At 51.4% G+C, this 13312-nt stretch overlaps 1 protein-coding gene across 1 annotated transcript in view; it reads right to left on the minus strand.

Moving 5' to 3' along the window:
- Septin9 (septin 9) overlaps positions 1-13312 on the minus strand; it is a 161024-nt gene that overhangs the window by 138414 nt on the left and 9298 nt on the right. Inside the window, exon 2 of the mRNA XM_087909723.1 lies at positions 1301-1357. Coding sequence (XP_087765849.1) covers positions 1301-1357 — 57 coding nt within the window. The remainder of the gene's footprint in view (positions 1-1300; positions 1358-13312) is intronic.

Genomic DNA, 13312 nt, shown 5'->3' on the forward strand with positions numbered 1-13312 from the left:
TCACACACATGCTGAACGCAGTGCCATCCCTGATGTCACCATTGCACCCTGCGAAGAGCCAGTCACCCTGGGCCAGGCCACACACAGAAGACGGAGCTAGGAGAAGCAACACAGCCTGGGGGATGCTTAGAATTCTGGAGCCTTGGGCAGCCCTGGTCGGTCCAGAATAGTCTGTTTCCATAGCTACAAATTTCTATAACAAATTCTGTTAAATTTCATTGAAAATAAACTCTGTGCAAACCAACGAGTGACACAATACGCCTAAAGCCTCCATTTTAGTGGCCAATGGGCACATGTGGCTCCTGGCCACCCTCCCCACAACACAAAGCAAGATCGTCCAACCAGCGGAGTGTTCCCCTGGCAGCGGGCCCAGGTGGTGGGATGCCCTTGTCCCTGGCGGCTCCCTGCCTGGAAGGAGTCCTCCGTGGGGTTGGGACTGAAGAGCTTTGATGACAATTTGTCACTGTGGATTTCCTCTGGTGTCTCGTGACGATGTCTGCCCCCTGTCTGCAATAACTATCTATTCTCTGCCCATAGATCTCCTCTGTTCGCCCCAGCTAGCCCCCAACACACTTGCGTAGATGAGAACATGACTCCAAAAGGATATCATTTGCTACGGAAGCGGGTCCCATCACCTCTGGTCACCAACATCCTCCCCAAACAAAGGTCACCAGAAGAAAGGCACACCCCTCAGTTCAGCACTAGAAGGATCATCAGAGGTGACCAGAAGGGAGACGCCTGTAATGGGGTCTGAAGATGGCAGGAGAAGACACACGGGCTCTGCCTCAGGCACTAAGGGAGGGAGGGAGCCACTGGCACCTGGGCAGGTTGAACCCTGTGGTTGGCAAAGTCTTCTGCACGCTTTGGAGAGGAAATTCCTTCCCAGGTGGCCGTAGAGCCCTGACAAGGGTCCGTTTGTCTCCTCTCCTCCAACGGTTACTGGGGAGAAGTTTGAACACTCAGAAGAAGCAGGAGGAGCAGCATGTGACACCCCCCTCCCTGTCCCAACAGCCGACTGCTGGAGCTGTCCACAGACACTGACTGGGCCATAGTCAAAGACACCCTTCCAAGGTTTATTCACCACAAAAAGGTCACCCTGCTCTGCCCACTTCCTTACTTCTCTATCCTATGCCTGGGGGTGGCTATCTGTGGTGGGCAAGCTGTGGCAGACCCCAGCCTGGCTACCTGCATAGAAACATCAAATACAGGCAACACAGCAAGGGGCTTCACCCCGCCAGGAAAGTCATGTAGGGAGTCAGGTCTCAAAGGCGGCCAAGACATGTGCCTGCGAGTCGCTTACCTGGGCCCGTGGGATCCGCAAGCCTCCGGAGGCGGCCGCTGGAGGTCCGCGTGACTCCTACAGGCAGAAACAAAGGGAAAAGGTCACACAGGGCCGCTAGGCTCCCTTTCCTGTGGGTGGCAAACACGGGTGTATCCCCACTTCTGCACCTGCCAAGGACAGCAGAACCAAATAAACCCAGACAGGTTGCCACCTGTCCCTCAGAACGATGACAGCCACCCACCTGGATGCTTCACACAACTGACACAGGACCCATTGTACACATCAGGGAGCTGAGTCTCAGGGTAACCTGCCTGGGGCCACAGAGCAACCAGTAGTTGGAACCATAGTGAGAGTTCATGTCTGGGTCCAGGTCAAACAGTGCGGACTGCTGATGGAGAGGGGCTAGCATTCAATCCGACCGACCACTTACGGCCCATACCTGGCTGGGCAGTGGAGGCATACCCCTTCAATCTCAACTCTTGGAAGGCAGAGACAGGCAGATCTCTGAGTTCAAGGCCAGCCTGGTCTATAGAGTGAGTCCCAGGATGACCGGGGCAATCAGGACTACAGAGAAACATTGTCTTAAAAAACAAACAAACAAACAACAACAACAAAAAAAAAAAACCTCACACCTGCTTAACAGGGTTTCCCTGGACCCAAGGACCGGAAGCCCCATCCATCCTCCAAGGCTCCTAAGGCTGGGTAGAACAGGTAGACAGAGAGAGAGGGTGGGATGCTCTCTCTCTGTCCCAAGAGGGAACACAGGCGAGTCTGGATCCGCTAAGTCTCCGCCACACTCTGCCTCCAGCCACAGGTGCCCCTTGGCTGGCACTCCCTTGTGGCAGAGGCCTGTGGTGGGCAAGCCCTAGCTTGAGGACTTCGTGAGGTGCTAAGCTGAGCACACCGCATGGGCTGCCAAGAGCAGCAAACCCAAGAACCCATGTTGCCACCTTACCATAGCCAGGTCATGGTGTTCAGGGAGTGACCCTCTTAAATGCCACATAACTACCCTTCAGATAGTCACAAAGGGCACGCCAACCTAGGCCAGAGAGGCTATCCCTCCCATCCCAAACAGCAAGTTGATCACCTAGGCTAGACCTAGGCACTTCCCTGTGCCCTCGGCCATCTGATACACATCTTGGCTGTTAGTCAAAGGGGACAGCTTCTCTTTAGACTCCTATATTCTTACACCACTCGTCCGTCCACCCATCTATCCATCTATCTGTCCATTCAACCACTCACCTAGTCTGTAATTCCTGGCCAGTTCCCCAGGAAGGGGATGTACAGTTAGGAAGATGGATGGGGGGAATAGATGGATAAGCAGATGGACTTGTAGGTGAATGGGTGGATGGTTAAATATGTGAACAGACAGACAGGAATGGATGGATGGACGGGTAGGCAAATGAATGAACAGGTAGATGGGGGTTGTAAGGAAACTTAGAACCGGTCCTTGGAACTGACATACCTTCCGGACTAGGACTGTGATTTAGGTGAGGTGCCTCATCTCACCAACAGCCCATCCACTCTGGATGAGCGACATCGCATCTGTGGATGAATGCCATCAACACCACCTTTTCCCACCCCCATGGAGTGAGTGAAGAAACTCCGAGGAGACACCACCTAGTCCAGGACCACCTAGCACTGGTGAACAGCCACTGAGTCCCCAAAATAGAAACCGGGTAAGGAATAGTCAGTCAAGGAAAGGGCGGCATTGGACATTCCTGCGGCCTGAGTCACTTCCGGATGAGACAGTTCTGCAGGGGGTGCTAGGGACAGAGGGTGTCCTGTCCTTCCTCTGGGCCAGCTCAACACCCACACCGACTACCTGCCCTCTGGCTTCAGACAGAAATGCAAGAGGATCTGAGTGAGTTAAGCAACCAGGGCATGTGATCCCTTCTCCCCAGACCCAACTGGGTAAACAGCATGTTTTGGGGTTTCTGGGGCAAAGTTTTTATTTTCTTTATGCTGTTTGTTTTTCTGATTTCCTAAAATGGGCATCCCTGCCAGAGAAGCCACAGAGGAGCCTGCCGACCAGAGGGTCTGAGGGTCTCCTGCAACCCAGGCCTAGGCATAGTCCTGGAAAGAACCCCAGACCGGGAATGGCTCTGGCTTGGACCTCCTCCCACAGGCCAGTGTTAAAGGCAGCCAAGGACTATGATCCAGCAGAGAATTGAGTTATTTTTATGTGACTTTAAAACGAAGAAGATTCAGAAGGAGCAGCGACACACGAAACCTGCCATCTGGAATCAGCCCAGAGCAAGGGACCGGAGTTCTCCCAGAATGAGGCCTGGCTGCAGATCAGACCTCACAGGTACAGTGACTTCATCCACTAACAGCTTCCAGGTCAAAGGGGACACCACGAGACTCTTTCTCTGGGCCATTAAGGTTTACAGACAAGAAGAACTAGAGAAATAGCTCAATCTATAAAATGCTTCGCACGAGCATAAGGATCTGAGTTTGACCCCAAAGCCCACGAGAAAAAGCCCATGTAACACTACATAAGCAGCAAAGGCAGAAATTGACTCCGGGGCTCCCTAACCAGGCAGCCTCAGCAAATCAGTGAGCTGCAAGCCAGTGAGATACTTTGTCTCAGAAAAGCAAGACAGGATGCAGGGCACTGTGGTGCAGAACTCGGGAGGCAGACACAGGTGGAACCAAAGCTACGCAGTGTAGCCAGGGCTACACAGTGAGATCCCATCTCAAAAACAAACATACAAACAAGCTGAGGGGATGCTCTTTCGCTAAGCTGCCTACCGTGCAAGCACAAGTACCTGAGTTCAGACCCCAGCACCCAGATAAGAACCAGGTGTATTGCAAACACTACCCCAGCACTGGGGAGAATATTAGGGGCTCAACGACCACACAGTACAGCTGTGTCAATGAGATTCACATTCGGCGAGAGATGTTGTCTTCAAAAATATGGTGAAGATATTAGAGAGAGAGTTCAGTGATTAAAACGCATACAGCTTCTGTGAGGGTTTCTGTTTGGTTCCCAGCACTTTATCAGGTGGTCCACAACTAACCCACCATAACTGAAGCTCCAGGAGGATTCGGCGCCCTCTTCTGGCCTCTGAGAGCACCTGCACTCATGTGCACAAGCATACAGACAGACAGATACATAAAGATAAGTACATAAGATAAATCTTATATATATCATATATAAATACATATATAGACATATATATATATATGGACACCATCAAGGAAGACATCTGATGTAGACCTCTGGCCTTTACATACACATGTGCACACACCTACACAATCGTGTATATCTCACACACACACACACACACACACACAGTGCAGTAGTAAGTACTAGGAGAAAGGATTCTGTTTATATAGGAATGGTATGTGTTTGCAGAGACAAAAATATTTACCACGATTTGGACATTTGCTAAGACATGAATGTATGAAAAACCACACAGGGTCATTCACAGGTACATTTGAGGGTGGGATCTGGTAGTGGGGTTAGCATGGACAAGCATGAGTCCAATCCGCAGCATCACGTGTGTGTGTGTGTGTGTGTGTGTGTGTGTGTGTGTGAATTTGATGCTGCTAAAAATAATTTAAATATTTAAAACATAAAGCTTAAATGTTGGGTGTGGTGGCATACATCCTTAATTCCAGCACTAAGAGACAGAGACAGACAGATTGATCTCTGTGAGTTTGAAGCCAGCCTGGTCTACAGAGCAAATTCCAGAATAGCAAGGGCTACACAGAGAAACCCTGTCTCAAAAAAGAGGAAGAAAAATAAGAAAACCCTAAATGACATTATACATTATGAATACTTAGCATAACGCCCGGAGCCAAATAACTGGTCAATAAATGATGTCATTATTGTTAATTATTCTAATAGTTACTCTGTAGTATTGTTACAATGTACAGCCTGGTGTGCCAGCTTAGACCTACAGACACATAATTAGGTGTTAACAAAGCTTGGCTTTCTTGTGCTGATGACATTGATGAGATCTGAATTCTAACTGAGACCCCCTCAGGTGTTGCTCTCGGAGAAAGGTCCCTGGGAATTCTGCTCGACACCCTGCCAACTCAGGCCAGTGAGCTCCTCCTGGCCCCCAGGCTCAGCATACCAAAAGAGGGTGGCCAGGTCTTAGATCTAAGGAAAACATGTTCAGGGAGCCCCATGCTGGATGCCAGTAACTCAAGGTAAAATCTACCATCAAGGTCAGAAGATTAAAACACATTTCCAAGGAGATGCGCCCGAAGGCAGTGGAGCGCCTGACCAGGGACTGTCACTGGCCACCATCTAAGTCAGGAAAACTTCAAAGACGACACCATAGATGAGGAAGGCACCCTGTCCCAAGAGGCCAGGGTGACCCTGGGACACATTTCCCTTGCAGAACTACCACCCAGCTACACATGCACAATTCCGTGCGTGCGTGCGTGCGTGTGTGTGCGTGCGCGGTATCCTCCTACTGCTTCGACCATTTCCAAATCTATGCCCTGGGTAGAACACAGCAGTCCTGCAGAGACAAGCAATGGCCTAGGGGTTTAGAAACCTAAACACCGTCTGAAGAGTTCTCCCCATGCGTATGAGTTGGGGTAAATGGAGAGAGGGGAGGGACTTTTAATTCACGTATTTACTACTTTATTTATTTACACAATGTGTACATGCTGTGTTAGTGTGTGAGAGTGAGTGTGCTCTCTGGCCAGAGCTCTGCCTGCCTCTGCTTCCTGAATGCTGGGCTTAAAGGTGTGCTCTGCCATACCCCAGTTTTGTCTTTTGTTGTTTTGAGACAGAATCTCCCTCCATAGCCCAGATGGAATGGACCTGGAACTCACTCTGTACCTCACATGGGCCCTAAAATTCATGGCAATCCTCCTGCCTTAGTCTCTTAAGCTTTAGAATTACAGGTATGTGTCACTAGACCCAGCTGAAGTTTTTTCTTACAATAGACGAAAATCCTTTGGAGAAGGGGCAGGTGGGTCCCAGTAGACCTCACCCCAGGTAGCCCTTCCCCTTGGTACCTGGAATGGGGGCTCCAGCTCACACCTAGGTGAGCGGCTTGTTTGCTAACAGGTGTGAGAAGCCCGACCAGCATTAATGGCCTGAAGTCGATTTCAGGATTGTCACCAGCAACTACTCAGGGCTTGTCTTCAGCAGAGCTGGAGCTGAGGAGCCGCTCCCCATCCATCCCCGTCCCCACCCCCACCCCCCGCATGTGCCCTTGGCCTCCGAAGCTGAACATAAGTGACATGTTGTGGAGCTTTGGGGCTGAGAGACCCTGAAGAGCCTCTCTGCCAGCCCAGGGCTTCTGCCCACCCTCTGGCTGGAAATCTGTGAGAATTCCTTCCCTGAGGTATTAGCTATTTTTCTGTTCTCGTGACAAGTCACCGGAAGCAACTTCAGGAAGAGAGCGCTTGTTTTGGCTTCCGGTTTCAGAGGAATAAGAGTCCAGAATGACGGGGAGGCGTGACGGCAAGTGGCAGGCATGGCCGAGAAGCCATATTCCAACCATAAGCAAGAGACAGAGCAGTGTGTGAGACGCCATGAAGTCTCCCACTCTCTCAATCTGCCTCCAGGACCCATGACACTTCCTCCAGCAAGGCTGCCCCTCCAAACAGCGCCACTGGCTGGAAACCAGGGGTTCAAATGTCAGAGACCATGGGGGACATTTCTCATTCAAACCACTGTACCTTGGGAGACATAAGACAATCTTCTCCTCCTAAGCCCAATGACAAGTCTAAGTCCCCTCCCTCCCATAACCCAGTGGGTTTATTGGTCAAAACAACCATACTGGAAAGTCTTTACCCAGCACAGAGGATGGCTCTGAGCCTTGTCGACCTCCCTCAACCTGTATACACAGCGCTGCCCCACTAAGAGGCCACATGATTTACTGCAGACTTTCATAAAAGGGGCTGGGAGGGGCAGCTGGAATTTCTGGTGAAGGTCCAGTGACCTTCCCCAGTCTGTCCTGTGAGGAAAGGTCAGACAACAGTCAACAGACCCTCCTGGAAGCAGACACAGCCGGTCTGGTGGTTGTTTTGCCTGGAGGACCTTGTTCTATAGCAAGATGACTCAAACTTCGGCTTCTTCCTCCACAGAAGTAAGGACTAGGGAGGGTGACGGCACAGACACTATCAAACACTATCTCATCAGAGGCCTCGGTCTTTAGTCCGGGAGATCCCAGCCCTTTATCTAGTTCCTCGATAGAGGGGAGGGCCTGCTTCTTGTCTGGTAGGCCATGAGAGGCAAACCGCTCACCCACTACAAAATGCCAAACAAAAAGAGGTAAGTGCCCTCAGTCTGTTGGGGTTACAGCTTACCATGAGGGCCCAGCTGCAAGACCAGACCCCACCACCAGAGGCAGTGTTGCGTCTTTAAGAATCTGTAGCTCGGGCTGGAGAGATGGCTCAGATGTTAAGAGCCCCGGCTGCTCTTCCAGAGATCCTGAGTTCAATTCCCAGCACCCAGATGGATGCCCTCTTCTGGTACGCAGGTGTACATGCAGAGAGCACTCATACATAAAATTAAGTAAATTTTTTAAAAATCAAAGAGATTTTTAAATGTGGCTCTTACTGTGTGGATTTTTGTTATGTGTGTGTGGTTTTGGCTTTTGGCATTTGGAGGAATGGCTTCCATATCAACAGAATGAAGACACCAAGCATCACTGCTGCCCCAGGCACCACGCATCTGCGTATACAAGGGACCTCGCTCAATGTCAAGCCAGCAGAGGTATCTATCTCACAGACAAGGAACAGGAGCCCAGGGTGTTCTAGGAGGCGGGCGTTCCAGCTGTGAGGTGGTCACACCCATCACACAGGTCAGTACCCAGTGGGCGTCTGGATTCCCGCTGGTCTCCCAGATGAGGTCCTTGTGTAAGATGCAAGCTGCCTCGCTGAACTCGAATCTCAGCTGTGAGGTAAACCACCTCTCGGGTGTAAGTATATTCCAAGTGTTGAGGGGGGGCAATCTTATACTAAACAACAGTCCTTCACGTGTGCACATGTGGGGGCCAGAGGACCACCTCACTCCTGGGGAGCCGTCCACCTTGTTTTTTGAGACAGACAGGATCTCTCACCAGAACTAGGGGCTTCCCAATTTGGTTAGGCTGTCTAGACACTGAGTCCAGGGGCCCACTTGTCTCGATCCCCCCAGCACCAGGACTGCAGGCAGGCCCAGGTCACCAGGGTACTTTTTTATGTGGTGCTGGTGACAAACCCGGGTCCTCATGTTTACGCGGCAAACACCTTACTGACTGAGCCGTGGCCCTGGACCAGTCCTCAAGAATGCAAACTTATCCCATCTGAGGATGCGGCAGGTTGGGAGCTGAAAGATGAGCAGAAGACTGCTCATGCTTGGCTTGGCGAAGACTGACCTTTAGTGGCCCACAGGCAGGCATTACCAAGGAGGGAGGTGAAGCGATGGAGTCTGCGTGTTAATGCTGAGTTGGACAGGTCCTGCCTGCTCTGGAGCCTTAGTGACCATGCAGTGATCGGCCGCCAAGAACCACAGAAGTCAGCACGGTAAGCCCTCTCAGGAGGCCCTGTCTCCAGAAGACCACTGGAATACAACGGATAGTCACCAGCAGGGACCAGAAGTCCTCAAAGCCAGCGCAGGGGCTGGGGTGTAGCAACTTGGAACATCCAAAGTGGCGGAGAGTGTGGAAGCAAGACTGGAAACAGACAGACAGAGTGAGAGATGGCTGAAAGGAAAATCCAGCATCAGGTGAGCTCAGCCAGCTCCTGAGTCCTGTGACTAGCATCCATCCAGGGCATCCAGATCCCCTGAGGTTTGGTCATGGTCACACCCAAGGCAAGAACCTCTGCTCTGGGGTGGGGCAGTGACATCTTTCTCCCTGTCATCAAGGCCCACTTCAAAGCACCCGCAGTGACTATGGAGCAAGCTCCCCTGGAGGTCTGAGAGTTCCTCTCATCCCAGGAGACTGATACATGTTCTAGTCCACTGGGCAGCCACTGTCTTATGACAGTGACCTTCCAGTTCTAGGCTCCAGCAAGCATATGCGAGAACTCAGTCACCAGGGAGGCTCGCTGCAACTATCAAGTTGTAGTAAATGCAACAGTTTATTAATGCAAAATGCAAAGTTGTAACATGCAAATTACCCAAATACGAGATGGACTAAGGATGACCTCATTGTTCCTCGACGTTAAGCTGGGCATGGTGATTCCATGCCTGTGGTCCCCCCACACTCTGAAGGCTGAGGCTGGAGGATCGCCATGAACCCAAGGCCAGTCTGGACTACACAGGAAAAAGGCTTGGCGTGCTGGCATTTTACAACATGACCATATCCTATTCAGACCATATCTCAGGTACTCAAGTGTGTCAGAATCCCCAGACTTGGGGTTGAGGGTAACAGAACTCCAATTCCCCCACAATTCAGGAGACCAAACGTATAAGACCAGCATGCAGCTGGAACCGGTTTCCTGTGGGGTCTCGTCATCACCTTGTTTTCCTGTGGTCCTTTTGACACACCTGATGTGGACTCTGGTGTCTCCTCCCCCTCTCATAAGGATGCTAGTTCTGTGGACTCAGGCCCCAGTTTCATTACCTCCCTGTAGGGGCTGCATATCCAGATAGTCCCACTAAGGGTTAAGACTTCACTGTGGAACCTGGGGGAGAGCCGGGTGTGGCAGTTTGGATGAAAGTGGCCCCCACATGCTCATATGTTTGAATGCCTGGTCTCCAGTTGGTGAACTGTTTGGGAAGGATTAGGAGGTGTGGTTTGTCAGTTGCCTGAGGGTGAGCATTGGGGTTTCAAAAGCCCAGGCCAGACCCAGTGTCTCTCCACCTGCTGCCTGTGGATCAGGATGTAAAGCTCTCAGCCCGGTCCCCAGCACCATGTCTGCCTGTGCACGGCCATGTTCCCCACCATGATGACAACGGACTCACCCTCTGAAAATGTAACCAAGACCCCAGTTAGATGCTTTCCTTATGAGCGTTGTCATGGCCATGGTGTCTTTCCACAGCGGCAGAACAGTGACTGAGACTTACGAGGACAACTGAGTCCACATGGAGAGGACGCTAAAGCTTGCAGCCTGACTTTCCCACCTAGAGCAAAGGGAGAGCGAGCACGCGGTGGTAGAGCGAGCACGCGGTGGTAGAGCGAGCACGCGGTGGTAGAGCGAGCACGCGGTGGTAGAGCGAGCACGCGGTGGTAGAGCGAGCACGCGGTGGTAGAGCGAGCACGCGGTGGTAGAGCGAGCACGCGGTGGTGGAGTGAGCACGCGGTGGTGGAGCGAGCACGCGGTGGTGGAGCGAGCACGCGGTGGTAGAGCGAGCGGGGTGAAGTGGCTGACGCCAGAAACAGGGCCATCCTGCTTCTCAAACACCATGGAAGCAATGCTGGGGACAGGTGTATGGGAGCAGGAGGACACAGCCTTTCTCCATACACCCTGTCCTGGTCTCCTAGAATCACCCTTCTTGGACCCTCCAGGCACTCTTGGGTGTGCCCAAGCTGATGTCTTACAGACTACGGGGTCAGTGCCCTCAGATCTGCTGGGTTTAAGCTGGGTTCAACCAGAGAGAGCCTAGGAGGTGTTGAGTACAAGAGACAGCCAAGAAGTTTCTCCCCTTCTCTGCCTTGAAAGGTGTTCCCAGCAACAGGTTCTGCCCCCTTGGTGGCTTTGGCTCCTACTGCAGAAGTTCCTTTTGCTCAAATCCCCCACAGCTGAGGGTAGGCTCTGAAATCTAGTGTCAGAACTCTCCCGCGGAGCTCTGAATGGAAGCGGTGGTCTGGGGACTCCTATAGGGGCCGCTCAGCTCAGAGGAACAGAAAGCTGTTCCACTTGGCACTGGTGTTTGTGGCATACCCGGTTGTTTCCATGTGTAGCTCGGTTACGGCTCAGCATCCCGAGGTAGAAATGGAGCTCAGGAATTCTCCCTCCACTTCCAGATCCAGTTCCACCTCCAGTACATAATCCAAAATCATAGACACCACGGTGTTCTGCAGCTCTCGGCGCCAGAACCCCGCAGGCAGTAGGGAGGGGCAGGTTGAAATGCTGAGAGCCAGGAGCGAGCAGTCTTGGAGAAGCCATCCCAACAGCCAGGGGAGGAACTACAAACAGAGGATTCTGTTCTCCTGCAGCCTGAGTCAGAGATGGAGTTGTGATCACAAGAGCAGCGGGAGACAGATCTGATGATGGCACACGTTTGTTCTCTCACGCTGCTGGCTCTTGACTGGAATCACACTGCCAGGGCAGAGCAGAAAAACTGCACCCACTACTGACTCTCCACAAATCTGCACCCCGGGGGCCTGGAGAGATGGCTCAGCTGGTAAAGGGCTCGCTGCACAAACACGAGGACCCGAGTTCAGATCCCCTGCGCCCACATCCCAGCATCCATACTCAGCTGGTGTGCAGTCGTAATCCCCGCACTGAGGAGGTGGAGACAGAAGGATCCTGGGATGCACTGGCCAACTAGTCTAGATTAATGGGTGAATTCCAGGCCAATGAGAGACTCTGCCTCAAAAACAACAAGGTGGAGAGCAACTGAGGAACCATACTCAAGGTTGGCTTGTGCACTCCCACAGGCAGGAACACACACATACACGCACCCCCCTCATCCCCTTCTCTCCTCTGTAGGAATCTCAGCCAACAAAATAAATAAAAACTTCCATCTGACATGGTGGCGCAAACCTTAAACACTGGCCCTTAGGACACAATCTTAAATTCAAGTCCAGCCTGGACTATAAAGTAAGAGTCTGTCTTCTCAAATCCCCACTGAAAAGATAAGAGGGGAGTGGGGGGGGGGAGAGGGTAGGAAGGGGAGGAGGAGGAAGAGAAGGAAAGATATTGTGACCACTCAGAAAGACTAACTTTCTCTTCTCTCCACAGAAAATGAAACACAGGTCTTGGTGAAGAAGTAGAGCCAAAAGAAAGTCACAAAAATGTTACTTTGGAGAGGTGACAGGCTAAATGATACTCTTCTAGATTCTGTGATACTTCGGATACTTAATAGCTGTTTCAAAGGCACAGCCTAAACTGCAGGTGATCCCTGCTCTCAGCAGGCAGAGGCAAGAGGTCGGCTCAGAATTCCAAACCAGCCAGTAATACAGAGTGGGACCCAGGCTCAAGGCGAAACAAATGGGCAAAATCGCAAACTGGAAACTGCCCCAGCATTTCTGTTGCTACCATGTGCTGATGAGGAAACTGAGGGCGGGGACTCAGGCACTGACCTTCATGAACCCCAGTCCTCATAAGTCCTACCGTTTAAGAACTGTTTAAGAGGGCTGGAGAGACTGGCTGTTTTTACAGAGGACCAGGGTTCAGTTCCCTGCACAGACATATCCAGGGCTCCTCTGACCTCTGAGAGCACCAGGCACTCACGCAATGCATACAAAACCCTAATGAACATAAAACAAAATAGATACATCTAAAAGAAAAAAAAAACAGTGTTTAAGCACACAACTTGGATTTTATTTCCTATTTGGCTTTTTAGTTCTTCCCAACATCTATATTGAAAAGCACTCCCAGAGGTTTCTGGGGAGATGGCCCAGTTAGTTGGTCAACTGCTTGACACACAAGTATGAGCACTTGGGTTTGGACGGCAGCGTACATTGCAATCCTAGTACCAGGGAGGCAGAAACAGGAGGATCCCTGGGGCTCACTGGCCAGCCTAATGAATGGGCCTTAGGCCAGTGAGAGACCCTGTCTCAGAGATGTCTCAGTGCTTATGAGGGCTTGCTGCTCTTACTGAGGGCCCAGGTGCAGGTCCCAGCACCCACACTGGATGATGACTCACAACCACCTGCAACTCTAACTGGGGGGGGATCTGATACCTATGTTGGTATCAACACTTATGTGTACTAATGCACAGAGAGACAGATATAAATACACATAATGAAAAATAATAAAGTCAGGGGGTGGTGGCACCTGGCTTTAAACCCAACACTCAGGAGGGCAGAGGCAGGCAAATCTCTGAGTTCAAGGCCAGACTGCTATAGAGTTCCAGGTCAGCCAGGGATACACAGAGAAACCCTATCTTAAAAAGTCAAAATTAAGAATAATTTTTAAAATCTTTAGAAAAAGAGCCCCTTGTATTAGGGTTCTCTA

The sequence above is a fragment of the Myodes glareolus genome, chromosome 9, assembly GCF_982192425.1.
Source record: "Myodes glareolus chromosome 9, mMyoGla1.1, whole genome shotgun sequence".
Taxonomy (NCBI): Eukaryota; Metazoa; Chordata; class Mammalia; order Rodentia; family Cricetidae; genus Myodes; species Myodes glareolus.